The sequence below is a fragment of the Salvelinus sp. IW2-2015 genome, unplaced genomic scaffold, assembly GCF_002910315.2.
Source record: "Salvelinus sp. IW2-2015 unplaced genomic scaffold, ASM291031v2 Un_scaffold86, whole genome shotgun sequence".
Taxonomy (NCBI): Eukaryota; Metazoa; Chordata; class Actinopteri; order Salmoniformes; family Salmonidae; genus Salvelinus; species Salvelinus sp. IW2-2015.
In genome coordinates, this window is record NW_019942515.1 from 114,748 (window position 1) to 140,527 (window position 25,780).

A 25,780-nucleotide genomic window follows, 5' to 3' on the forward strand; every position below is an offset into this window, starting at 1 on the left:
TAATTTGTTCTGAACTGACTTACCTAGTTAAATAAATAAAAATAACATGTTCCACTGTCTCCATCTCCCCCTGACAATGATCACACCTCCCAGTCGATATTTCTCCACCAATTTAAATGTATTATTGAACCTCCTGTGTCCACGTCTTTCCCTTTCTCACTTCGCCTATGGATATCGCTGCCTCCACCTTTTCCTGAATCTTATACAGGTGTCTTCTCTTTCTCTCCATGGTTCTAAAATCCCCTATGGGAAAAATGAATGATGTGAATACAATGAAAACATTTATTACTGTTGCAATAAAATAAATGAATATATCAATTAAAAATGAATGATGAAATAACGATTGGAACAATTTCCGTGTTTGACCGCTAGGGTTTATGGGTATTATGACGTTTTCACTGTGGGGTTCTATGTAAACACGGTGAGGTCGCTGAAAAGTTCCACACTGTTAGTGCTGCATGCGGACCTAGCGYACAGTTTTCGGCATACAACATTTCTTCATGTCGTTTTTGACGCTTTATTTTGTTTGCAAATAAACCAACACAATAATTTGTCTTCCTTTTAACTTAGCCATTTTTCAAGCAAGATTTTCGCTCGTGCATCCTCATTAGCATCTGGCCAGCGTGTGTTGCACGTGGGCAAGCATTGCGGAACTGAAGCATCGATCAGACAAAAAGCTGTTTGCTTCCCATAATCGAATCGAAGACTGCGTTAAATCTGTACAATTACAGTATTGACAATTTTATTTAAAAAAATGGCAACCCTGATTTTAGAAGATGGGACCACGTTCAAGGGCCGCCTTTTCGGGGCAAATGCGTCAGTGTCTGGTGAAGTTGGTAAGTCGTATTTTATGAGGAGAAAGCTAGTTAGCTCATCGCATTGCAACATCTGTCTAATGTAGTTATGTTATAATTTATACAGGTATTCTAATGGGTAACGTTAACTACCTATATGTTACCCACAAAGTCAAATTGTATAGCTAAACGCAGCTCTATTCACCCAAAACTCTTGCCGGTGTGTGCCTAGTGGTCTTCATGTAACCCCCAAAGTTGCGCGTGCCCTGTAGTAGTATGACACATAACCTCTGACCCCTTCATTTATTCTTATTTCGGCTAAGAATTTTAGCTAATCCTCTTCCTAACCATAACCATATTCTCCTAACCTGCTACAAAAAGTGACTTCTGGTCATAGCTGTATTCCACCTAATCAGAACTCAATTTAAGTCAGTTTGAACAACTTATGAACATGTTTCTCCTATATTGTCCTTGCTGTTTATTTATTTTGTAGTTTTAACCCTTATTTAACTAGGCAAGTCAGTTAAGAACAAATACAATAATGGCATACCCCGGACAGACGTGGACGTGCTGGGCCAGTTGTGCGTCGCCCTATGGGACTCCCAATCACGGCCGGATGTGATACAGCCTGGATTCAAGCCAGGGACTGTAGTCTCTTGCACTGAGATGCAGTGCCTTCGATCACTGCGCCACTCGGGAGCCCACCGCTGTACCGTGTCCCATACATTGTAATGGAGATGTAGCTAGCATTCATTTAGATCGTAAGGTCTATTTCTTTCAGTCCACGTGTACTAATAAATGGAACACAGTGCACATTTCCAAAGTTCAAGTTGCATCACCTTTTTCAAAATGTGCCAAATCTGAATTGAAGCACTTCTCACTAATTTCCACTTTGCTATGAAAACTGAAAAGTTGACCTGATGATTGTTTTCCAGTGTTTCAGACAGGCATGGTTGGCTACCCAGAGGCCCTGACTGACCCGTCCTACATGTGTCAGATCCTCACCCTCACCTACCCTCTGCAGGGCAACTATGGAATACCCCAGGATGAGGAGGGGGACTTTGGACTCAGCAAGGTGGGTGGAGTTGGCATGTAGTCAGCGTTTCACAGAAGCGTCCCAACAGAAATAGTGGGTGGAGAACAGTATATTGCCCTTGTTGACCCTAAGCACCTGTTTGAATGTAATGTTCTGTTATTTTTCCCCTCAGTGGTTTGAGTCTTCTAAGATCCACGCTGCAGCCCTCATTGTCGGAGAGGTCTCCCAGAACCCCAGCCACTGGAGCTCAGCCATGTCTCTGGACCAGTGGCTCAAAGAGCAGGGTATCCCCGGCCTAGAGGGTCAGTAGAGTTATCATTCTAAACATCCTAGTACTGTATCAAATGTTGTCTGAATATGTGTTTTGATATGTGGTGTCTACAGTAGAGCCTCTACAATAGAGGTTGCAGTTAATGCGCTTGACACTGTAGGAATTGACACCCGTCGTCTGACCAAGAAGATCCGTGAGAAGGGTACAATGCTGGGGAAGCTGGTTGTGGACGGAACGCCCGAGGCCAACGTTCCATTTGACAACCCTGACCAGAGGAACCTTGTCAAGGAGGTGTCCATGAAGGTACGGTGTTACTATGTTTAAGCTTGACCCTGTCACGCTTTTCTAGTGTTAGGATCCTGAAACTTCCTCAATCAAATGCCAATTGTTTTGTGTGGATTGCATAACACTGAATCTGTAGCTTAACACATTGCAAGTTGGTGAAATGTTTTCTCTCACCACAGTGGATAGGCAGATGCCTAATCCTTSTCAGGGTGTAAGTACCTTTTCTGTCTGTTGAGCAGGAGCCCCGGGTGTTCAACCCCAGTGGTGCTGTCAGGATCACAGCTGTAGACTGTGGCATTAAGTACAACCAGATCCGTTGCCTGTGTCAGAGAGGGGCCTGTGTCACCGTGGTGCCCTGGGATCACCCACTGGACAGCACAGGTTAGTCACAGCTGGTTACTGCACTGGGTTTCATATACGATTCAGAGATTTCTCCCCGTTCCCTTGTTTTGCCTCTAATCTCTCCCCTGCCTTAATCTTTACCTTGGAGCATCTGACCTGCAAAGTTAGTTCCAGTCATGAAGTTCTATTGTATGTGAAATAGTTTGTATTACAAAATGTATTTTGGCTATCCTGACAAAGTTGTGGTCCTTTTCAGATTTTGATGGGCTGTTCATCAGCAACGGCCCTGGGGACCCCCAGTTCTGTACGGAGACCATAGACAACGTGAGGAAGGTGGTGTGTGTGGACAACCCCAAGCCTGTGTTTGGTATCTGCCTGGGCAACCAGCTTCTCTCCCTCGCCATCGGAGCAAAAACCTACAAAATGAAGTTAGTACAGGGACAGGGCACTACATGGTTGTCCTGACTTGTCACTCTCTCTTTCTGCCTCCTCAGGTCTTAAGTTCTGCTTACTGTCTTTGTTTGGTTTCAAAGAGGACAAAGCCAGAGGTGCTGACTGTTTTTGCTATTGTTTGGCCCCCTCCCTCAGATGTAGTTCTTCCCAGGCCCCTCTTTATTTATCTGGGAGCGTTCTGGTGTGAAATTAGCTTTTCTGCTTAGCGCAGCAGTTTGGACATAGCCTAGGGCATTGCTGGGTTGCTGGAAAGGCCTGGTTTGTTTTGGTAAGACTCCTGGGATTGTTACTTTGTTAGCGTTCCCTTAGTCTCAAGGCCAGATGAGATGCCAGCTTCCTTTTGTCCCTCTGGAATGCCAGTGGAAAGCAGAACAGTTTAGAGGGTTTAAAGCAAGACCTTTGCACTGTGCAGGTGTCAAGTAAGGATTCTGCTGGAGCACTATGAATCTGCATCTGGAATAGAGCTCAACCATTGAAGAATAGAATTTGACTAAAAACACTTGTCTGTTTCAGGTATGGGAATCGTGGCCATAACCAGCCCTGTATCCACAAGGGCACAGATCGCTGTTTCATCACATCTCAGAACCATGGCTTTGCTGTGGATCCCCTGACCCTGCCACAGGGCTGGGACGTGCTCTTCACCAACGCCAATGACCAGACCAGTGAGGGCATCGTGCACAACACCAAACACCTATTCAGGTACCATCTACCAATGGGAACTCATGCGCTGCTTCCAGCCTTTCAACTTGTTTAAAGGCCCAATGCAGCCGTTTCTGGGTAACACTTTAAATATATTAAAATGGGCAAAAATAGATTCTGAAACAAACTTTCTCAAGCAAGAATTTTGCTAGGACTGTCTGGGAGGGGGAAACTATCTGGCAGAGAGGTTTGGAACTCTTTTGTTATTGGTCCATTAACCATTTTACTGCATGGTGACGTCGCCGTGGAAAGCCGAAACTCCTGCCAATGCAAACCTCTTGATTAGAAGGTCCTGTGTATATTGTATTTTCAACCAGCAACCATCTTGGAAATAACACTGATCAAATGTTTTCACACTTTTACAGTGTTTTCATCAGCTGTTATACAAAACACAGGAAAACAGAATTGACTGCACTAGGCCTTTAATTGGAAAAGATGGTAGACCACAAAATGACCCTCCAAGATACAGGAAGTTGAAAACCAGATATTGTTTTACCCATRTCATTCCAGTGTCCAGTTCCACCCAGAGCACATGGCAGGCCCCACTGACCTGGTCAGTCTGTTTGATGTGTTTCTGGACACAGTCAGAGACCACAAGGAGGGCAAGAGTGGCAAACCAGGTTAGACATGCGTTCATCTCAACTGTTCTTACATATGTATTCCACCTGTAGGGTATAGTAACACCTCTCCCTTCCTCTAGTGAAGCAGAGACTGACAGAGCACCTGACCTATCCTGGATCTACCAATCCGGAGGAATTTGTTCGGCCACGCAAAGTCCTAATCCTGGGTTCTGGAGGCCTCTCCATCGGACAGGCTGGGGAGTTTGACTACTCTGGCTCTCAGGTGAGACACACTACCAACCCCAGTGACGATCCAACAGCAGGTGTTAGGAGCAGTATAATTTAAGAGTATTTGAGCTAATCAGACACTTCTATGTCCAACCCTCCCCCAGGCCATAAAAGCATTGAAGGAGGAGAACATTCAGACTGTGCTCATCAACCCCAACATCGCCACGGTGCAAACCTCCAAGGGTCTGGCTGACAAGGTTTACTTCCTGCCTCTCACCCCGGAGTATGTCACTCAGGTAAGGAAGGCTAATGGAATGGCCACTGCTACCTGCGCCATCCTCCAGTCACTGATTTCTGATCAGTGCTCAACAAGCAAAGCATGTGTATTCCATCTCTCAGGTACTCAGAACTGATAGAAGATCAGTAAGGAGCATGGTTGACCTACGGTTGATATTCATTCAATGAGTGAGAACTGACCCTCTGCCCTATTTCGCCTGTCCAGGTGATAAAGAATGAGCGTCCAGACGGGGTCCTCCTGACCTTCGGGGGGCAGACTGCTCTTAACTGCGGGGTGCAGCTGACCAAGAGGGGAGTCCTGAAGAAGTATGCGGTGCGCGTGCTGGGGACGCCGGTCGCTTCCATCGAGATGACTGAGGACAGGAAGATCTTTGTGGAGAAGATGGAGGAGATCAATGAACACGTGGCGCCCAGCGAGGCCGCTGTGTCTGTGGAGCAGGTAAGGAGAAGGGCTTGGGACAAATGTCACGCACACTCCTTCTCACACACACATTGACCCATACTGATTGTCACTTGTACGTTGATTGGAATCAGCCTGTTAATCTGTTTGACTGTTGTGGGCTTTTGCTTTTTGATGTGTATTTTTATGTGTTGTGGGCTTTTCTGTGTGTCCTAGGCAGTAGCGGCTGCAGAGCGTATTGGCTACCCTGTCCTGGTGCGCTCGGCCTTTGCCTTGGGAGGACTGGGCTCTGGCTTTGCCAACAACAGGGAGGAGTTGACCTCTCTGGTGACATCTGCCTTCGCCCACACTTCCCAGGTCCTAGTGGACAAGTCCCTGAAAGGCTGGAAAGAGATTGAGTATGAGGTGGTCAGAGACGCCTACGACAACTGTATCACCGTAAGTAGAGGGAAATCACTATGCATATATTTGTTACTATGTAAGTATTATGTACAGGTAACTGCCAAAATAAAGGAAACACCAACATAAAGTGTCTTAATAGCCAGAACGGCTTCAATAGGCCTTTGCATAGATTCTGGAACTCTATTGGAGGGATGCGACACCATTCTCCCACAAGAAATTCCATAATCTGGTGTTTTGTTGATGGATGTGGAAAACGCAGTCTCAGGCGCCAATCCAGAATCTCCCGTAAGTGTTCAATTGSGTTGAGATCTGGTGACTGAAACAGCCATGGCATATGGTTTACATCGTTTTCATGCTCAACAAACCATTCAATGACCACTCGTTCCCTGTGGATGGGGGCAATATCATCCTATCTCGACATAGCCATGGTAGCCCAGAAAATGGCCTGTCCAGCATTTTTATACATGACCCTAAGCATGATGGGATCTTAATTGCACCAGCTTTTAATATAATTTGTATCCCTCATTCACTCAAGTGTTTGTTATTTTGGCAGTTACCTGTATATTTGTTACTATACGTTTTTTTCAATTTTATTATGCATTTGACTGTTACGGCTGATCTTTAGAGTTTATACGTCATAATTCTTTTAAACGTGAAGCTTCCTTTATCAATCAAGTTGAAAAAGCAAGAATGTGATTAAAGTGTTGAGTGTTTTCTATCCTGTAGGTATGTAACATGGAGAACATTGACCCTCTGGGTATCCACACTGGGGAGTCCATCGTGGTGGCGCCCAGTCAGACGCTCAACGACTATGAGTACAACATGTTGAGGAACACTGCCATCAAGGTCATCAGACACCTAGGCATCATTGGAGAGTGTAACATCCAGTACGCCCTCAACCCGGAGTCTGAGCAGGTAATGGTCCATACTGACATTGTGATCGTTTATACTAGTGTTAACCCTTCGAAACATCAGTGTTTCCCATAAATTGTGTCCACTGCAAAGAAAATGTATATTTCGGGATGGTTAAATGTTTTCAATGTGAACTTAAACGACTAAAACCAGATATAAAGTATGTAGAAAAGATAATGGAGCTATATATTTTTAAACAAGATCATCTTTGAGAACGTATCACCTAAATAAAAGCTGGACAGTCATGGAGAATCTAAAATGTCATGGCATGGAGCCCCCATTTGATTTTTGTTATAATTGAGTCACTCAGATAGCATAAGAACACAGCATACGCATGGCAAAATGTGTAGAATTGCAGGAAACTTGCTTTAAAACAGTAAAATTGTATTTTTGCCCCATGACAAAATGTTTAGAATTCCAGGAAATTATATTTAAAACACCAACATTTTCTCTGCAACCAAGAGGAGGGCCTCTAAAACTGCACCATTGCCTACGCCCACTGCCCCCCCACCCTAACTTTGTCACTGCTGAAAAAATCTTGGGGGGGGGAAACGCTGAACGTGTTCTGATATTTTCAAATGTTTATACTGTATAGCAATCATCTAAATCAGTGTTTTTGTGCTGCAGTACTACATCATTGAGGTGAATGCCCGTCTATCTCGGAGCTCAGCTCTGGCCAGTAAAGCTACAGGATATCCCCTGGCCTACGTGGCTGCCAAGCTGGGATTGGGCATCCCGCTACCTGTCCTCAAGTGAGTTTATTCACGTTTTGTGGCCTGATGTCAGGTTAAGAATTGCATTTTGGCATTGATCTACTAATACCATGGTTCTAACAGGTAATGTTTGTTATTGTACAGGAACTCKGTGACCAACCAGACCACGGCTAACTTTGAGCCCAGTCTGGACTACTGTGTGGTGAAGGTCCCTCGCTGGGATCTCAGCAAGTTCCTGCGCGTCAGCACCAAGATAGGTAGCTCCATGAAGAGCGTGGGTAAGAGGACAAGCACTTTTTATTAATGATCTAATTTGGGAGCAGTAGAGTGCCTTATCTGCCTGCTATCTGTAGGGGCAGATGATTCTACCACCACTCGGGTTGCATTGCAAGTTCACACAAAGGAGTTGGTTGATAGTTGGTTGACACAGTTTTTGTCTGTGACCTTTTGTAGGAGAAGTGATGGCCATCGGCCGCAGCTTTGAGGAAGCCTTCCAGAAGGCTCTGCGGATGGTGGATGAGAACTGTGTGGGCTTTGACCACACCATCAAACCAGTGTCTGACGAGGTAAGCTCACTCAACCTTTTTTTTTTTTCTGTCTTTTTCCTCTTGGCTGCATTTTATGTGAACTGTTCTGACATGCCTCTGTCCTGTGGTCTTACAGGAGCTGCAGACCCCGACAGACAAACGTATCTTTGTTCTGGCGGCTGCTCTCAGGGCAGGCTATACAGTGGACCGCCTTTACGACCTAACCAAGATCGACCGCTGGTTCCTTCACAAAATGAAGAACATTGCGGTCCATGAGAAGGTGCTGGAGTCGTACAACCAGGACGAGAGTGCCATGCCTCTGGAGGTGATGAGGAAAGCCAAGCAGCTGGGCTTCTCAGACAAGCAGATCGCCCTGGCTGTGCAGAGGTAGAGTACTGTGATACTCCTGAGAATGGTAGCCCGTTGTTCACGTTTCAAACATAATTAAAAGTTGAGGCTGGTACATGAAAAACATACAAAATAAATGAGAGATTCTTCATTGATACGATGACGAGTCGGAATGGGACGCAGTCTGTCTGGGTTATGTTTTGTGTTTCTGGGTTCAGTTCCTCAGAGCAGTGAGATGGGGGGGGGGAGACTTGGTTTGAAATGTCTGTCTTTAAAATGAACTTGTCTGAACTCTGACCTTTAAACCTATGTCTCTCCCCAGTACCGAGCTGGCGGTGAGGAAGATGCGTCGAGATTGGAGCATCCTGCCTGTGGTGAAGCAGATCGACACTGTGGCGGCGGAGTGGCCCGCCCACACCAACTACCTGTACCTGACCTATAACGGTACAGAAAGCGACCTGGGCTTTGGAGATCCCCATGTCATAGTAATCGGCTCTGGGGTTTACCGCATCGGCAGCAGTGTGGAGTTTGACTGGTGCGCTGTGGGCTGCATCATGGAACTCAGGAAGGTAAGTCGATTTCTGCTTTGTGCAGAATAGCTCTCATTTATTAGAAGAATGTTGAACAAAAGCTGATATTGTCATGATTCTCTGTGTTTTGATGCTTTTTTTTTTAGATGGGCTATAAAACCATCATGGTGAACTATAACCCAGAGACTGTCAGCACAGACTACGACATGTGTGACCGTCTCTACTTCGATGAGATCTCCTTTGAGGTAAGAATGCTCAACTGATGGCATAGTCCCAACTCACTTTCAAACATTTTATTTTGTAGTTTTTCATCAAACAATAATCAACATTCAAAAGTCCAAACTTACTTGATCTAATGCTTTTATCACCTGAGCAAAGGGCCTCAACACCTCGCCATCTAACCCTGTTTCATGCATGGTATGTTGCCATGACCATAAAGCTCCATTATCTCCTCCCCTCCTCCAGGTTGTGATGGACATCTATGAGATGGAGAACCCAGAGGGAGTGATCCTGTCCATGGGGGGCCAGCTGCCCAACAACATCGCCATGTCCCTCCACAGGCAGCAGTGTCGTATATTGGGCACCTCCCCGGAGTTCATCGACTCTGCTGAGAACAGGTTTAAGTTCTCCCGCATGCTGGACACCATTGGCATCAGCCAGCCCCAGTGGAAGGAACTCACTGAGATTGAGGTCAGCACAGAACAGGGCTTCTAATCCATTTAGAATTTCAAAACAGTAATGAGGAGGTTATAGGTCTTGGTTGCAGATGAGTCAATCTCAAGTTGGATAGAAATTGTGACACACAATATCCCATAATGAAAAAGTAATACAAAAATATCTAATTTACATAAGTATTCACACCCCTGAGTCAATACATGTTAGAATCACATTTGGCAGCGGTTACAGCTGTAAAGCTTTGCACACCTGGATTGTACAATATTTGCACATTTATTATTTTTTAAATTCTTCAAGCTCTGTCAAGCTGGTTGTTGATCATTGTTAGACAGCCATTTTCAAGTCCTGCCATAGACTTAAGCTGATTTTTAAGTCAAAACCGTAACTAGGCCACTCAGGAACATTCAATGTCGTCTTGGTAAGCAACTCCAGTGTATATTTGGTCTTGTGTTTTAGGCTACTGTTGTCCTGAAAGTTGAATTGGTCTCCCAGTGTCTGTTGGAAAGCAGACGGGACCAGATTTTCTTCTAGGATTTTGCCTGTGCTTGGCTTTATTGTATATTTAGTAAAAACATATATTTTATTTTATCCTACAAAACTCCCTAGTCCTTGCTGATGACAAGCATACCCATAACATGATGCAGCCACCATCATGCTTGAAAATATGAAGAGTGGTACTCCGTAATGTGTTGTTGGATTAGCCCCAAACATAATGCTTCGTTTTCAGAACAGAGGTTTTTTTCTTGCCACATTTTTTGCAGTTTTACTTTAGTGCCTTATTGTAAGTAGGATGCATGTTTTGGAATATTAAAAAAACATTCTGCACATGCTTTTTTCTTATCACTCTGTCATTTAGGTTAGCATTGTGGACGAACTAAAATGTTGTTGATCCATCGTTAGAAGAAAACTATCACAGCCATTAAACTGTGTAACTGTTTTAAAGTCACCATTGGCATCAATGTGAAATTGATCTCCGGCAACTATCTTTATAGTGACTGGGTGTATTGATACACCATCCAAAGTGTAATAACTTCACCGTGCTCAAAGGGATATTCAGTGTCAGCTTTTTTTCTGCCAATGGATGCTCTTTGCGAGACGTTGGAAAACCTCCCTGGTCTTTGTGGTTGAATCTGTGTTTGAAATTCACTGCTCGACTTAGGGACCTTACAGATAATTGTATGTGTGGGGTACAGAGATGAGGTAGTCATTTAAAAATCATGTAAAACACTTATTGCATACAGAGTGAGTCCATGCAACATATTATGTGACTTGTTAAGCATTTTTTTCTCTCCTGAACTTATTTAGGCTTGCCATGACAAAGGGGTGAAGTACTGATTGCCTCGAGACGTTTCAGATTTGCATTTTTAATAAATTTGTAAAAATGTCTAAACATAATTCCACTTTGACATTATGGGGTTGTGTGTGTGTAGGCCAGTGACACAAGCAACAATTTTAATTCACGCTGTAACACAACAAAATGTGGAAAAAGTCAARGGGTGTGAATACTTTCTGAAGGCACAGTATGTTATATTGTATCCTCCTCTCCTCCCCAGTCAGCCATGAAGTTCTGTGAGACTGCGGGCTACCCCTGCCTGGTGCGTCCCTCCTACGTGCTGAGTGGAGCGGCCATGAACGTGGCGTACACAGACAGCGACCTGGAGAAGTACCTGAGCAGCGCTGTGGCCGTGTCCAAGGAATACCCCGTGGTCATCTCAAAGTTCATCCAGGAGGCCAAGGTACGACTTGGGAAATTCTTTATTACTTATATTGAAATGCCTCACTGCTTTGTCATTTAACGGGATAATTCACTTATTTTCAATTTGCCAAAAAAAGTGAACTATCCATGATGGCTCCTTTAGTCAACTATAGTCTGGACCTGACTGGCGTCTCTCTTTGTTCCAGGAGATAGACGTGGACGCGGTGGCGTGCGACGGCGTGGTGATGGCCATCGCTGTATCGGAACATGTGGAGAACGCCGGGGTGCACTCTGGGGACGCSACCCTGGTCACACCCCCCCAGGACATCAACCAGAAGACCATGGAGCGTATCAAGATGATCGTCCATGCCATCGGACAGGAACTGCAGGTCACCGGGCCTTTTAACCTGCAACTCATCGCTAAGGTAAAGTCTAAAAGACAGTTTTTGTTTTTGGAGTTTCAAATCAGCGGTTGACAAACAATAACATGCCAAACAGAATGTCACCCACAACCATACAAGTATGTTTCTGTTCCCTGTGGGATTTCCAATGGCTGTCCGGTTGCYTTTAATTGCAACAAAATTGTTTTCTGGACAGGATGACCAGCTGAAGGTGATCGAGTGCAATGTCCGTGTCTCCCGCTCCTTCCCGTTCGTCTCAAAGACTCTGGGAGTGGATCTGGTCGCCCTGGCAACGCGCGTCATCATGGGAGAGAAGATGGAGCCCGTGGGTCTGATGAAAGGAGTGGGCATCGTGGGCGTCAAGGTAACCCAACTGAGGAGTCCACAACTGTAAAATAATCCAGTTGAATTATTGTTTCACCGATCATACACCAACTTGGATATGTTGTCTCTTAGGTCCCCCAGTTCTCGTTCTCTCGTTTGGCCGGAGCTGATGTGGTGCTGGGGGTAGAGATGACCAGTACTGGGGAGGTGGCCTGCTTTGGAGAGAACAGATACGAGGCCTATCTGAAGGCCATGCTCAGCACAGGCTTCAAGATCCCCAAGAAGAACATTCTGCTGTCAATTGGCAGTTACAAGGTACACTAGCCTGACTATAATACAAAGAGCTAAATGTTTTCATGGAAATTCATTTTGAGAGGCCAGCAGTACATACAGTGGGGAGAACAAGTATTTGATACACTGACAATTTTGCAGGTTTTCCTACTTACAAAGCATGTAGAGGTCTGTAATTTTTATCATAGGTACACTTCAACTGTGAGAGAAGGAATCTAAAACAAAAATCCAGAAAATCACATTGTATGATTAAGTAATTAATTTGCATTTTATTGCATGACATAAGTATTTGATACATCAGAAAAGCAGAACTGAATATTTGGTACAGAAACCTTAGTTTGCAATTACAGAGATCATACGTTTCCTGTAGTTCTTGACCAGGTTTGCACACACTGCAGCAGGGATTTTGGCCCACTCCTCCATACAGACCTTCTCCAGATCCTTCAGGTTTCGGGGCTGTCGCTGGGCAATACGGACTTTCGGCTCCCTCCAAAGATTTTCTATTGGGTTCAGGTCTGGAGACTGGCTAGGCCACTCCAGGACCTTGAGATGCTTCTTACGGAGCCACTCCTTAGTTGCCCTGGCTGTGTGTTTCGGGTCGTTGTCATGCTGGAAGACCCAGCCACGACCCATCTTCAATGCTCTTACTGAGGGAAGGAGGTTGTTGGTCAAGATCTCGCGATACATGGCCCCATCCATYCTCCCCTCAATACGGTGCAGTCGTCCTGTCCCCTTTGCAGAAAAGCATCCCCAAAGAATGATGTTTCCACCTCCATGCTTCACGGTTGGGATGGTGTTCTTGGGGTTGTACTCATCCTTCTATTCCTCCAAACACGGCGAGTGGAGTTTAGAGCAAAAAGCTCTATTTTTGTCTCATCAGACCACATGACCKTCTCCCATTCCTCCTCTGGATCATCCAGATGGTCATTGGCAAACTTCAGAYGGGCCTGGACATGCGCTGGCTTGAGCAGGGGGACCTTGCGTGYGCTGCAGGATTTTAATCCATGACGGCGTAGTGTGTTACTAATGGTTTTCTTTGAGACTGTGGTCCCAGCTCTCTTCAGGTCATTGACCAGGTCCTTCCGTGTAGTTCTGGGCTGATCCCTCACATTCCTCATGATCATTGATGCCCCACGAGGTGATATCTTGCATGGAGCCCCAGACCGAGGGTGATTGACCGTCATCTTGAACTTCTTCCATTTTCTAATAATTGTGCCAACAGTTGTTGCCTTCTCACCAAGCTGCTTGGTTATTGTCCTGTAGCCCATCCCAGCCTTGTACAGGTCTACAATTTATCCCTGATGTCCTTACACAGCTCTCTGGTCTTGGCCATTGTGGAGAGGTTGGAGTCTGTTTGATTGAGTGTGTGGACAGGTGTCTTTTATACAGGTAACGAGTTCAAACAGGTGCAGTTAATACAGGTAATGAGTGGAGAACAGGAGGGCTTCTTAAAGAAAAACTAACAGGTCTGTGAGAGCYGGAATTCTTACTGGTTGGTAGGTGATCAAATACTTATGTCATGCAATAAAATGCAAATTAATTACTTAAAAATCATACAATGTGATTTTCTGGATTTTTGTTTTAGATTCCGTAAAAATTACAGACCTCTACATGCTTTGTAAGTAGGAAAACCTGCAAAATCGGCAGTGTATCAAATACTTGTTCTCCCCACTGTAACTATTAATTGTATCTTTGCAGAACAAGAGTGAGCTGCTGCCTACTGTTCAGGCGCTGGAGAGTCTGGGCTATGACCTGTATGCCAGTCTGGGGACTGCTGACTTCTACACTGAGCATGGAGTCAAGGTACATCACATCTAGGATGAGTGGGCTCTTCTCAACAGGATCCCAGAATGAGCCATTTTCAATTCACAACGTCATTTTCAATTTACTTCCTGAATTTGACCGAATTGTTATGTTCGGTCTCTTTCAGGTGATGGCGGTGGACTGGCCATTTGGGGAGGAGGAGAGCGACTGCCCCAACAAGGACAAGCAGAGGAACATCTTGGAATACCTGGAGGACCACCACTTTGACATGGTCATCAACCTCTCCATGAGGAACTCCGGAGGCCGACGCCTCTCCTCCTTCGTCACCAAGGGTTACCGCACCCGCCGCATGGCCATCGACTACTCCGTGCCGCTCATCATTGACATCAAGTGCACCAAGCTGTTTGTCCAGGTAGGTTAGTTAGGGGGCTATGATGGGATGTTAGCCACTGCTGATGTTTGACGTGCTGTGTTGATTCTACATAGATTGTTGACTGTCCTGATTGAAGCATGTGCTCCTGTAATTGTAGGCGCTGCGTCTGGTTGGCAGCTTCCCGCCCGTCAAGACTCACGTGGACTGTATGACGTCACAGAAGTTGATTCGCCTGCCTGGTAAGCAGTAAGGCTTGGGCTGTGCTAAAAAGTAAAGTCTGTTCATTTCAAATATAAGCACCTTGTTTTCTTCCTGTATTTGGACAATACATGATAGCTCCTTCAGTCAACCTGTGGAACTGCAGTGTTTCTGAACAGTACTCATCGAGTCCCCTCCCCCTGTCCCCGGTGCCAGGTCTGATAGATGTGCACGTCCACCTGCGGGAGCCGGGTGCCACCCACAAGGAGGATTTCTCCTCGGGCACAGCGGCTGCCCTGGCAGGGGGCGTCACCTTGGTATGTGCCATGCCCAACACGGCACCTGCCATAATCGACCCCAGCTCCTTCGCCATGGTCCAGAAGGTAACGAGAGGATAGTCATTAAGACATTTACCACTGGATATTTGAAATTAGTCTGTTCCAAAACATTAAATTATGCCTATTTATAAAATGGGCCAAATCAGTACCTGTTGGTTTACTCGTGAGCTGTTCCTCTGTTTTGTCCCTGTCGTCTCAGCTTGCCAAGGCAGGGTGTCGGTGTGACTATGCCCTTTACGTCGGAGCGACTTCAGACAACTCCACCATCTTGCCCTCCATCGCTAACTCAGCCGCTGGGCTGAAGATGTATCTGAACGACACCTACTCCACTCTGAAGATGGACAACGTCTCAATGTGGATGGAGGTAGGTATCAACTGAATGAGGTCGTTGATAGGTCGTTCACATTGATCTCTTTGAGCTGACCAGTTGCGCTTTCTCTTTGCGTGAACTAGCACTTTGAGAAGTGGCCCAAGCACCTGCCAATCGTGGCACACGCAGAGAAGCAGACTGTGGCAGCCGTCTTGATGGTGGCCCAGCTGTACCAGAGAGCTGTACATATCTGCCATGTGGCCAAGAAGGAGGAGGTAAGATGGCCGCCTGGAACATCACATACAGATATAGCACTGCTTTGCCTTGTTGTGTTGCCCGTTCATTGTCTCCAGGGTGAATGAGGTGTCAATTGAGGCACGCAGAAACCTTGTAGTTGTGGTTTTTTGGGGAAGGAGTCCTCACTGGTTGCTTTCATTAAGATGAACTGCAAGAACACACACCTGTAGCTAGAGGAAAAAAACCATCGAACAAATTAGCTTTGTGCCATTTGAAGTGATTCATTTTAAGACCAACACATAAGATAAAGAAAGAACCATGTTTTCTGTTCTACTAGTATGTAATGAATTGGCATCTATTCCACGCTTCACTTCCCCCAGATCCTGATCATCCGTGCAGCCAAGCAGAAGGGCATCCAGGTGACGTGTGAGGTAGCACCCCACCACCTCTTCCTGTGTGAGGAGAACGTGGTGGACATTGGGGACGGCCGGGCACAGGTCCGCCCCATGCTGGGCACCCGGGAGGACATGGAGGCCCTCTGGGAACACCTGGACATCATTGACTGCTTCGCAACTGACCACGGTGAGTAGGGCTACACCATAAATCAATTTTTATAGTTTACTCCGTTTGTCATATTGTCATAAGTCAATTCATGCAGTCAAAAGATGTATCAAAAAAAAGAACAATGCTGATTTTCACTTTGCCTCTTTATATAAATCCACATGTTTTCGGTATTATACTATTAGTTTGTGTAGCTATTTATCTCTCTGCAAAACACTAGTTAGTCTGGGCAAGCTGCTCATGTACCTACCACAGAAGGCTGCTGAGGGGAGGATGGCTCATAATAATGGCTGGAATGGTATCAAACACATGGAAACAATGTGTTTGTGTTCTATTCCGTTCCAGCTATTAATGAGCCCGTCCTCCCCAATTAGCTGCTAATACTAATCACTAATAATCTACTTAAAATGTGCTGTGCTAGGGCAAATCTGTCTAGTAAACGTTAGCCCTAATACAGGCTGCTACTAGTAGTGGGGTAGATCGACATGCTTGTGCAACGGCATGTTCTGAATCAGAGGAATAGAAGAAGCATATTCTAAAATCTTTGTCAATGTAACATCTATTCAACTGTAATTTGGGTCCCCTGGGAAACACTGACCAACACTCTTACCTGGCTTTAAAAAAATGTGCTGTCTTGCCAAACAGCACTGTATTCCAAGTTCCTACTTTATTACAACCATATCATTTCTCTCATTCCTGATGTTTTTGATCTGTAACGCAAGTAAAATATATATATATATATATATATATATATAGATTATTTTATTTTTGTCCATATCGTGAAGCCCTAACGGTGAGGGCTCCGTTAACCCTTACTTGTTTTTTATCACACAATTACAAGATGAGTGTTGCCATACAACAGTTCTGATATTTCTGTGTGTTTTTGCTAACTAACAGCCCCCCATTCAGTGGAGGAGAAGAACTCAGAGAAGCCCCCACCAGGTTACCCCGGCCTTGAGACCATGCTGCCCCTTCTCCTCACCGCCGTCAGCGATGGGCGCCTCACCATCGACGATATCATCAAGCGCCTGTACGACAACCCCCGCAAAATTTTCTCCCTTCCCGCACAGGCCAACACCTATGTAGAGGTAGCTACAGGCACACACCAACGAGCGTTTTTAACCATGTAAAATGGGCAACATGGCAAGGATTTATATCCTTGGGTTTCCACGTTGAAATACAAAGAGGAATTGAAAAGATGATCAATGTTTTGGCTTTTCAAGAACATTCTAGACCTGCTCTCTCCCACCAGGTGGACCTGGAGCAGGAGTGGGTCATCCCCAAACACATGCAGTTCACCAAGTCCAAGTGGACGCCCTTTGAAGGCATGAAGGTGAAAGGCAAGGTCCGCAGAGTGGTGCTCAGAGGAGAGGTGGCCTACATCGACGGACAGGTGCTGGTCCCGCCTGGCTATGGGGAGGATGTGAAGACTTGGCCTGCACCCATCCCCCTCCTCCAGCCCCCTGAGCCAGTGAAAGAAATCCCAAAGGTACAGTCCCACCCCTTTCAGCTCCGGCCAGTCACGTTAGTGTGCGGATACAGTAATATGTGCTTATGTAGCATACTAGCAAGCATTGTCTGTGGCACTAAGGTTGTTGTGTGTCTTTTGTGTGTGGCAGACCCCAGAGCACCCCCGGCTGACCCCTCCGTGTGAGGGCATCCGTACATGCGCCCAGAGTCCTCGCCGTTCCGCTGGGGACGGGCGCTACATGCTCCCGCCTCGCGTTCACAGGTCCTCCGACCCAGGCATGCCCCCAGGTACTACAGCCTCAATATTTTCTCTTGCCTAACTGAGCTCTTGCTTGTGGTGGCAAAGTGCTGTGTGAATGTCCGTTTCAATAAATGGTATATTCACTGTCCATTTACAGGTTTTAGGACGATGCACACAAAATGGCACTTGGATGTCATTGGTAAACCTTTTAATCTATATCTCTGAACCAACTGATCATGTGATTTCTAAGTGCACCGTATATGAAGCGTTTGAGAAAGCGAAGATCGTATAACGAGTGATCCAACTGTCTCTACTATAGGCTGCATGGTCATCATGACAGATTGATTGGCTGAGTACATTTGCTGATTAAATGAAATGTCTAAATCTAGGGCTCCACCTATAGCTCACTCTGATGCTAAAGACCTGGGACTGTGCTTTATCGATGGATACAAGTGTGTTGCTGAGATGGGAATGAAGGAATTAAAAGCCTTGTTTTGGTTGGCCATTTGCTATGCTCTTCACCCATTACTARGACTGTATGATCACAGCCCCTATCAATGATGGAAGTTGTTTGATTCTCACATTTATTAAGATGAACTGTCTTTGTAAGAAACAATGGATTGAAGAAATGACGCTCAGTGCTGTACCAATCTCAARCGTATTTATAACCCACTGACGTTGGCTTTGATTGTCACTACACTGGCTAATTGCTATAGCATTGTCTAAATACCACCGTTTTGTATCATCTCTCTAACACTTGTGTTCTAACATTTTGTCATGAAATTCTAAGCAGCTGAAGATTCAAGGGCGAGAGCATTAAGAAGAGCATTTGAAGAAAGTTTCAGAGAAGGTTTGAAGCTTGACGTAGCTCAGCTGTTACGCATAATACATTTCCTAGCTCTGCTATCGTTAAGGCTGTTTGGTGTAATATTCTGACAGACCATTTCAATGGAGTTATACTGGTAGCTGCTTTGAATACCTGTATGTCATGGAATAGTTGGTTGTTGAGATTGCTAGAAAAAGTTTGCAATTCTGTTCCTTCTCATTAGTTGCTGCACTACCCATGTCGCTTTGCTCTGAGCCGACTGCTTTCCTAATGCTTGGATTGCTTTGAAAGAAAGCGCGTTGAAATATGGTGTAATCAATGCTTTTCAGGTGTTTGTTGTGTTTCATCCTCAGGAAATAGAAAAGACTGCAATCCTTAAGAGACTTTGCTAAAACAATTAATATTCACACGTGTTCGATTTTTCCTGTGGTATTTGAAGCGTTTCGTGTTCCTCTGTCCCCAGAGATGGCCCCTGCAGCTGGGGACAGTTACAGCCATCCCCCTCCCCTGGCCAGGATCCTGTCCCCTCGGGCTGAGGCAGCGGCAGGGCAGCCCCTGGCCCACCTCCAGACCTCCCCAGTGCTCCACCCCCTAGTGGGACAACACGTCCTCTCTGTCAGGCAGTTCAGCAAGGAACAGGTACTCTACACCAGTGTTTCCCAACCCTGGTCCTCAAGTAATCCCAACAGTATACATTTTTACTGTAACCTGATTCAACTTGTCAACTAATCATCAAGCCCTCAATGAGTTGAAGGAGGGGTTTGTTAAGGGCTACAAAAAAGCTGTACTGTTGGGGGGTACTGGAGGACCAGGGTTGGGAAACGCTGCTCTACACACATAGCCAGGGACATTATTTACTAAAGAACTTTTATAAATATATATATTTTTCTTCTAACTCTTTATTTCAGATCTCTCACATGTTTAACGTGGCCCATACTCTTCGCCTGATGGTTCAGAAAGAGAGAAGCCTTGACATCCTGAAGGTAAGAATTCTTTCCTTTTTGTTTAAAACTCTGATTAATCTAAAGAACAACCGTGTGAGTATTTCTGTGATTTATCACAGTATAAATTGCAGGAGAGAAGCTAATTTCAGAGTAGCCGCTCAGGCCGTTCCATTAAGTCCAGTGTTGAGTCACCCAGGGTTTGAGTAATCTGCAGGACTTCCGGAGGCAGCGTAGTTCTTCCTGAGCCATAGTCCTTCAGCTTAAACGTACAGGAGCAGGTGTGTTGTATAAAATAACAACAAAACAACTACCGGAAATGATTACTCACATAGGAGTTGATGACATCACCTGATCTAGAAGGGAATACAAGCAACACCTGCCACCTGTGTGCATCTATGCCTAAAGATCTCATAAAACAAGTTTTCTGAATGTCTCAAGGTGTGCCACTGTTAGTAAATCTCAGTTGTAAGAATATATTCTGCGGGGGGGAAATTATATATATATTATCTTAGCAAAAAAATAAATGTCCCTTTTTCAGGACCCTGTCTTTCAAAGATAATTCGTAAAAATCCAAATAACTTCACAGATCTTCATTGTAAAGGGTTTTAACACTGTTTCCCATGCTTGTTCAATGTACCATAAACAATTCATGAACACGCACCTGTGGTACAGTCGTTAAGACACTAACAGCTTACAGACGGTAGGCAATTAAGGTCACAGTTATGAAACTTAGGACACTAAAGAGGCCTTTCTACTGACTCTGAAAAACACCAAAAGAAAGCTGCCCAGGGTCCCTGAACATCTGCGTGAATGTGCCTTAGGCATGCTGCAAGGAAGCATGAGGACTGCGGATGTGGCCAGGGCAATAAATTGCATTGTCCGTACTGAGGCGTTTAAGACAGCGCTACAGGGAGACAGGATGGACWGCTGATCGTCCTCGCAGTGGCAGACCACRTGTATCAACACCTGCACAGGATCAGTATATCCGACCATCACACCTGCGGGACCGGTACAGGATGGCAACAACAACTGCCCGAGTTACACCAGGAATGCACAATCCCTCCATCAGTGCTCAGACTGTCCGCAATAGGCTGAGAGAGGCYTGACTGAGGGCTTGTAGGCCTGTTGTAAGGCAGGTCCTCACCAGACATCACCGGCAACAACGTCGCCTATGGGCACAAACCCCCCGCCGCTTGCCCAGACAGGACTGGAAAAAAGTGCTCTTCACTGACGAGTCGCGGTTTTGTCTCACCAGGGGTGATGGTCGGATTCGCGTTTATCGTCGAAGRAATGAGCGTTAGAGGCCTGTACTCCTGGAGCGGGATCGAGGTGGAGGGTCCGTCATGGTCTGGGGCGGTGTGTCACAGCATCATCGGACTGAGCTTGTTGTCATTGCAGGCAATCTCAACGSTGTGCGTTACAGGGAAGACATCCTCCTCCCTCATGTGGTACCCTTCCTGCAGGSTCATCCTGACATGACCCTCCAGCATGACAATGCCACCAGCAATACTGCTCGTTCTGTGCGTGATTTCCCGCAAGCACGGGATGTCAGTGTTCTGCCATGGCCAGCGAAGAGCCCGGATCTCAATCCCATTGMGCACGTCTGGGACCTGTTGGATCGGAGGGTGAGGGCTATGGCCATTCCCCCCAGAAATGTCCGGGAACTTGCAGTAGCCTTGGTGGAAGAGTGGGGTAACATCTCACAGCAAGAACTGACAAATCTGTTGCAGTCCATGAGGAGGAGATGCACTGCAGTACTTAATGCAGCTGGTGGCCACACCAGATACTGACTTACTTTTGATTTTGACCCCCCCCCCTTTGTTCAGGGACACATTATTCAATTTCTGTTAGTCACATGTCTGTGGAACTTGTTCAGTTTATGTCTCAGTTGTTGAATCTTGTTATGTTCAAATATTTACACATGTTAAGTTTGCTGAGAATAAACGCGAATAAAGTTGACAGTGAGAGGACGTTTCTTTTTTTGCTGAGTTATGTATATAACGCAACATTTTCAGATTTTACAGTTATACGGAAATCAGTCAATTTAAATCAGTTTATTAGGCCCTAATCTATGGATTTCACATGACTGGACAGGGGTGCAGACATGGGTGGGCCTGGGAGGGCWTAGGCCCACCCAATCAGAATGAGTTATTCCCCACAAAAGGGCTTTATTACAGACAGAAATACTCCTCAGCAACCACCACCCCTGATTCCGCAGGTGAAGAAGCCGGATGTGGAGGTTCTGGGCTGGCGTGGTCTGCGGTTGTGAGGCCGATTGGACGTTGCTGCCCAATTCTCTAAAATTACATTGGGGGTGGCTTATAGTAGAGAAATTGACATTYAATTCTCTGGCAACACCTCTGGTGGAAGTTCCTGCAGTCGTCATGCCAATTGCATGCTCACTCAACTTGAGACATGACAAAACTGCACATTTTTAAAGTGGCCTTTTATTGTCCCCAGCACAAGGTGCACCCGTGTAATGAACATGCTGTTTATTCAGCTTCTTGATATGCTATACCTGTCAGGTGGATGGATTATCTTGGAAAAGGAGAAATGCTCACCAACAGGGATGTAAACAAATTTGTGCATGAACTTTGAGAGAAATAAGCTTTGTATGTGTATGGAACATTTCTGGGCTTTTTTGTTTCAGCTCATGAAACATGGGACCAACACTTTGCATGTCGTGTTTATATTTGTGTTTATATTTGTGTTCAGTGTAGAAATGCTGTGTGCCCTGAAATGCCTGAATGCTGTGCTCAAAGATGGATCTGGTGTACGCTAGTCTGTATTCTTCGTCTTAGACCCCTGTGTGTTACTCTCTCAGGGTAAGGTGATGGCATCCATGTTCTACGAGGTCAGCACGCGCACCAGCAGTTCGTTTGCAGCGGCAATGCAGCGTCTGGGTGGCTCCGTGGTCCATTTCTGTGAGGCCACCTCCTCGTCGCAGAAGGGCGAGTCTCTGGCGGACTCGGTCCAGACCATGAGCTGCTACGCTGACGTCCTGGTGCTGCGACACCCCACGCCAGGGGCCGTGGAGGTGAGCAGCGGTGTCGATACGCCGCGTTACAACTTCACTTGAACGCTTGTCATGTTCATTAAGGCAAGATATTCTGAGAGAACACTTTGAAAAAGTGAACCTTGTTGCCAGTTTGAGTGAGAAGATGTACTTGCTCGGCTGTATCCGACTTGTTTATTTCCACCTGTAGTCTGCAGCGAGGCACTGCCGGAAGCCGGTGATCAACGCTGGGGACGGGGTCGGGGAGCACCCCACGCAGGCCCTGCTGGATGTATTCACCATCAGAGAGGAGCTGGGTACGGTCAACGGCATGACGGTGAGACCTCAACACACCCATCTCCCCTTCAGGGATGATGGTCATGTCTTCGCAGCAGTACTAGTGCTAATACCAATTTAGAAGTGTAAACAGTGCAGTATTTTTATTTTATTTTACGGTAATGCAAACAGAAAGCTGTAAGATCTGGAACCTGACTTTGTATGTTGTGATGGCAGCCTGCCTTTTTTAAGTTAACATAGCCAATGCCCAATGGCCCTCCAGGCTTCATCCAGGTATCCTGACTCTTGTCTCTCTCGATGTCTGTCTGTAGATCACCATGGTAGGGGACCTGAAGCATGGCCGCACAGTTCATTCCCTGGCCAGGCTGCTCACCCAGTACAGGATCACTCTGCGCTACGTCGCCCCAAAGAATCTCCACATGCCCTCCGAGATCATTGACTTTGTGGCCTCCAAAGGCATCAAGCAGGTGGGTGGATCGCATGGTTTTTTTGTGGTAAAGCTGATGGCTCTGTATCTAAATCTTAATGGCACTGCTGCTGGTATGTAGGTGTCCTTCACATATCGAATGCACTACATAAAGCGCTAAACTACTGTATGTCCTTGTGACTGCAGGAAGAGTTTGAGAGCATCGAAGAGGCCCTGCCTGACACTGACGTCCTCTACATGACCAGGATTCAGAAGGAGAGGTTTTCCTCCGAGGAAGAGTACAAAGCGGTAAAGATGGGATGGGGTTTCACTAACCTGTGAGGCCTTAGTGTTTGATCAGTGCTAAAATCCCTTGTTTTGTTTTTCTCCAGTGCTTCGGTCAGTTCATCCTCACCCCACACATCATGACTGGAGCGAAGAAGAAGATGGTGGTGATGCATCCTCTACCGAGAGTCAATGAGATCAGGTACGGATGTTCCCCTAGATTACAACGCATCTCTCTTCATTATACTTCCTTTGATTCACTAATGTTCGCAGTCTTAAGAGGGATGATTTGGTTTCATGTTGACTTTCTCTCTTGCAGTGCGGAGGTGGACACTGATCCTCGTGCTGCCTACTTCCGGCAGGCTGAGAACGGCATGTACATCCGCATGGCCCTCCTTGCCACTGTGCTGGGCAGATGATCGGTAGATAGTTGGACACACCCCACTGTTGGGATTGCGAGAGCAATATGGACCAAATGTATTAAGGTCTCAGTAAGAGTGAGGGGGCACTACTGGTGATCACAATGATGAAACCGCTCCAACAGTCTATATACAGTCACATGTTTAGTGTGTACTCCTCTTCAACCCTGGTATTTCTCCCGGAATGAATTAGTATTATCACTTAACAACAATTACTGTTCCATGTTACAGATATCAGTATGTCGTTCATAGAATACTTTATTTTTGTATCACTGACTGGAGTCGTCTGGTGTTGATTGTATGATTTGTTGGACTCTTTTTAGGTGTTTTATAAATAATAAAATGTGAATGGTTTTGTAGATGGTGTTTATTTGATTAACTACAGGACATTAAGCTGTTATCATGTAAATGTTTAGTGAATGGTTCTACCCAGGTGTGTATTCATTAGTCTGTTGCTAAACCTACACATAATCGATCAAGATGGCGAAACGCAAGTACAGGGGCAAAGTAGAGGAGCAATCACGGATTACAAATAGAAAGCCAGCCACATTAGCACACATCAACGCCGACCTACCGGATGAGCTAAACACCTTTTTCTCACGCTTCAAGCACAACGACTGAGCTGCCGGTCTCCACGAAGGACGTAAGAARGTTTTGCCTACTGCCCTGACCGATCCACAGACGACGCAATTGCCATTGCACTGCACACTGCCCTCACCCACTTGGACAAAAGGAATGCATATGTGAGGATGCTGTTCATTGACTACAGCTCAGCCTTCAATACCATAGTGCATTCTAAGCTCACGGCCCTGGGACTGAAATCCTCCCTATGCAATTGGAACCTGGACTTCCTGACGGACCGCCCCCAGGTGGTGAAGGTATGTGTTCTAGCACATATTTGCATATTTCTGTTAAATACAAACCCTTTGACCCAAGAAGGTCTGTGGTGTTGTTGGTATCCTAAATGAAATGTATAAAATATACAGACCACAAATTACAATTGGCTATACTTAAACTCTTTAACATCATACTCAGCTTTGGCAACTTCTCCAATATTTGGGACCAAAGACTGATAAACCCAATCCACAAAAGTGGAGACTAATTTTACCCCAATGACTAATGTGGGATATGTCAAAAGCAAACTTGGGAAAATCCTCCGCATTAACAGCACACTCGTGCATTTCCACAGGGAAAACAATGTACTGAGCAAATGTTAAATTGGCTTCTTACCAAATTACCGTACAACAGACTATGTATTCATCCTTCACACCCTAATTGACAAACAAACCAAAACTAAGGCGAAGTCTAAAACATACGACATTATAAAATCCCTGTACACAACAAGTATGCGGTTAAAATTGGCAAGATCCACAGGTCTATGGGGTGAGACGGATGCAGCTTGAACATATCAACAAATTGGCGAGGGCACTAGAACAGTCTGCAGAACCCGACCCTCACCCAACTAGAATCTGAAGTCAAGTGTCTGTTTGCTGATGATCTGGTGCTCCTGTCAACCAACCAAGGAGGGCTTACAGCACAATTTAGAACTTCTGCACAGATTCTGTCATACCTTGGCCCTGACAGTAAATCTCAGTAAGACAAAAATAATGGTGTTCCAAAAAAGGTCCAGTTGCCAGGACTAAGAATACAAATTCCTCCTAGACACTGTTGCCCTAGAGCACACAAAAAACGATGCATACCTGTGGCGCTGATGTTTAGGCCGAGGTAACTTCCACAAAGCTGTGAATGATCTGAGAGACTAGGCAAGAAGGGCCTTGTACACCATCAAAAGGAACATCAAATTYGACATCACAATTAGGATTTGGCCCMAAAAAATACTTGAATCTGTCATTGCCCTTTTATAGTTGTGAGGGACAAAATGGGACAAACACCCAATTGAGACTGCATGCAGAATTCTGCAAAAACATCCTG

The 25,780-nt window shown here is 45.6% G+C and overlaps 1 protein-coding gene across 5 annotated transcripts; it reads left to right on the forward strand.

The window, feature by feature from the left end:
• The first annotated feature begins 428 nt into the window (after window positions 1–428).
• Window positions 429–24,207, forward strand: LOC112068127 (multifunctional protein CAD). 5 transcript variants are annotated; one of them, XM_024135165.2, is made up of 44 exons: window positions 429–836; window positions 1,730–1,869; window positions 2,003–2,132; window positions 2,262–2,404; window positions 2,626–2,767; window positions 2,985–3,156; window positions 3,695–3,880; window positions 4,391–4,500; window positions 4,581–4,723; window positions 4,833–4,964; window positions 5,171–5,404; window positions 5,582–5,803; window positions 6,494–6,682; window positions 7,307–7,431; window positions 7,537–7,670; window positions 7,846–7,958; window positions 8,056–8,306; window positions 8,590–8,836; window positions 8,944–9,042; window positions 9,263–9,487; window positions 11,026–11,208; window positions 11,375–11,593; window positions 11,766–11,933; window positions 12,026–12,208; window positions 13,883–13,987; window positions 14,115–14,360; window positions 14,479–14,560; window positions 14,736–14,902; window positions 15,057–15,221; window positions 15,311–15,442; window positions 15,785–15,986; window positions 16,863–17,053; window positions 17,218–17,454; window positions 17,585–17,723; window positions 17,834–17,875; window positions 18,470–18,526; window positions 18,966–19,141; window positions 19,411–19,485; window positions 22,271–22,483; window positions 22,653–22,778; window positions 23,050–23,205; window positions 23,352–23,453; window positions 23,537–23,631; window positions 23,749–24,207. In XM_024135165.2, the coding sequence occupies exons 1-44, from the start codon at window positions 755–757 to the stop codon at window positions 23,846–23,848; spliced, it is 6,780 nt and encodes a 2,259-aa protein (XP_023990933.1). In that variant the 5' UTR covers window positions 429–754; the 3' UTR covers window positions 23,849–24,207. The 5 variants fall into 5 exon arrangements, with proteins under 5 accessions (XP_023990933.1, XP_023990934.1, XP_023990935.1 ...); XM_024135166.2 differs by lacking the exon at window positions 17,834–17,875 and having other exon boundaries at window positions 18,467–18,526; XM_024135167.2 differs by lacking the exon at window positions 17,834–17,875.
• Window positions 24,208–25,780: the final 1,573 nt, after the last annotated feature.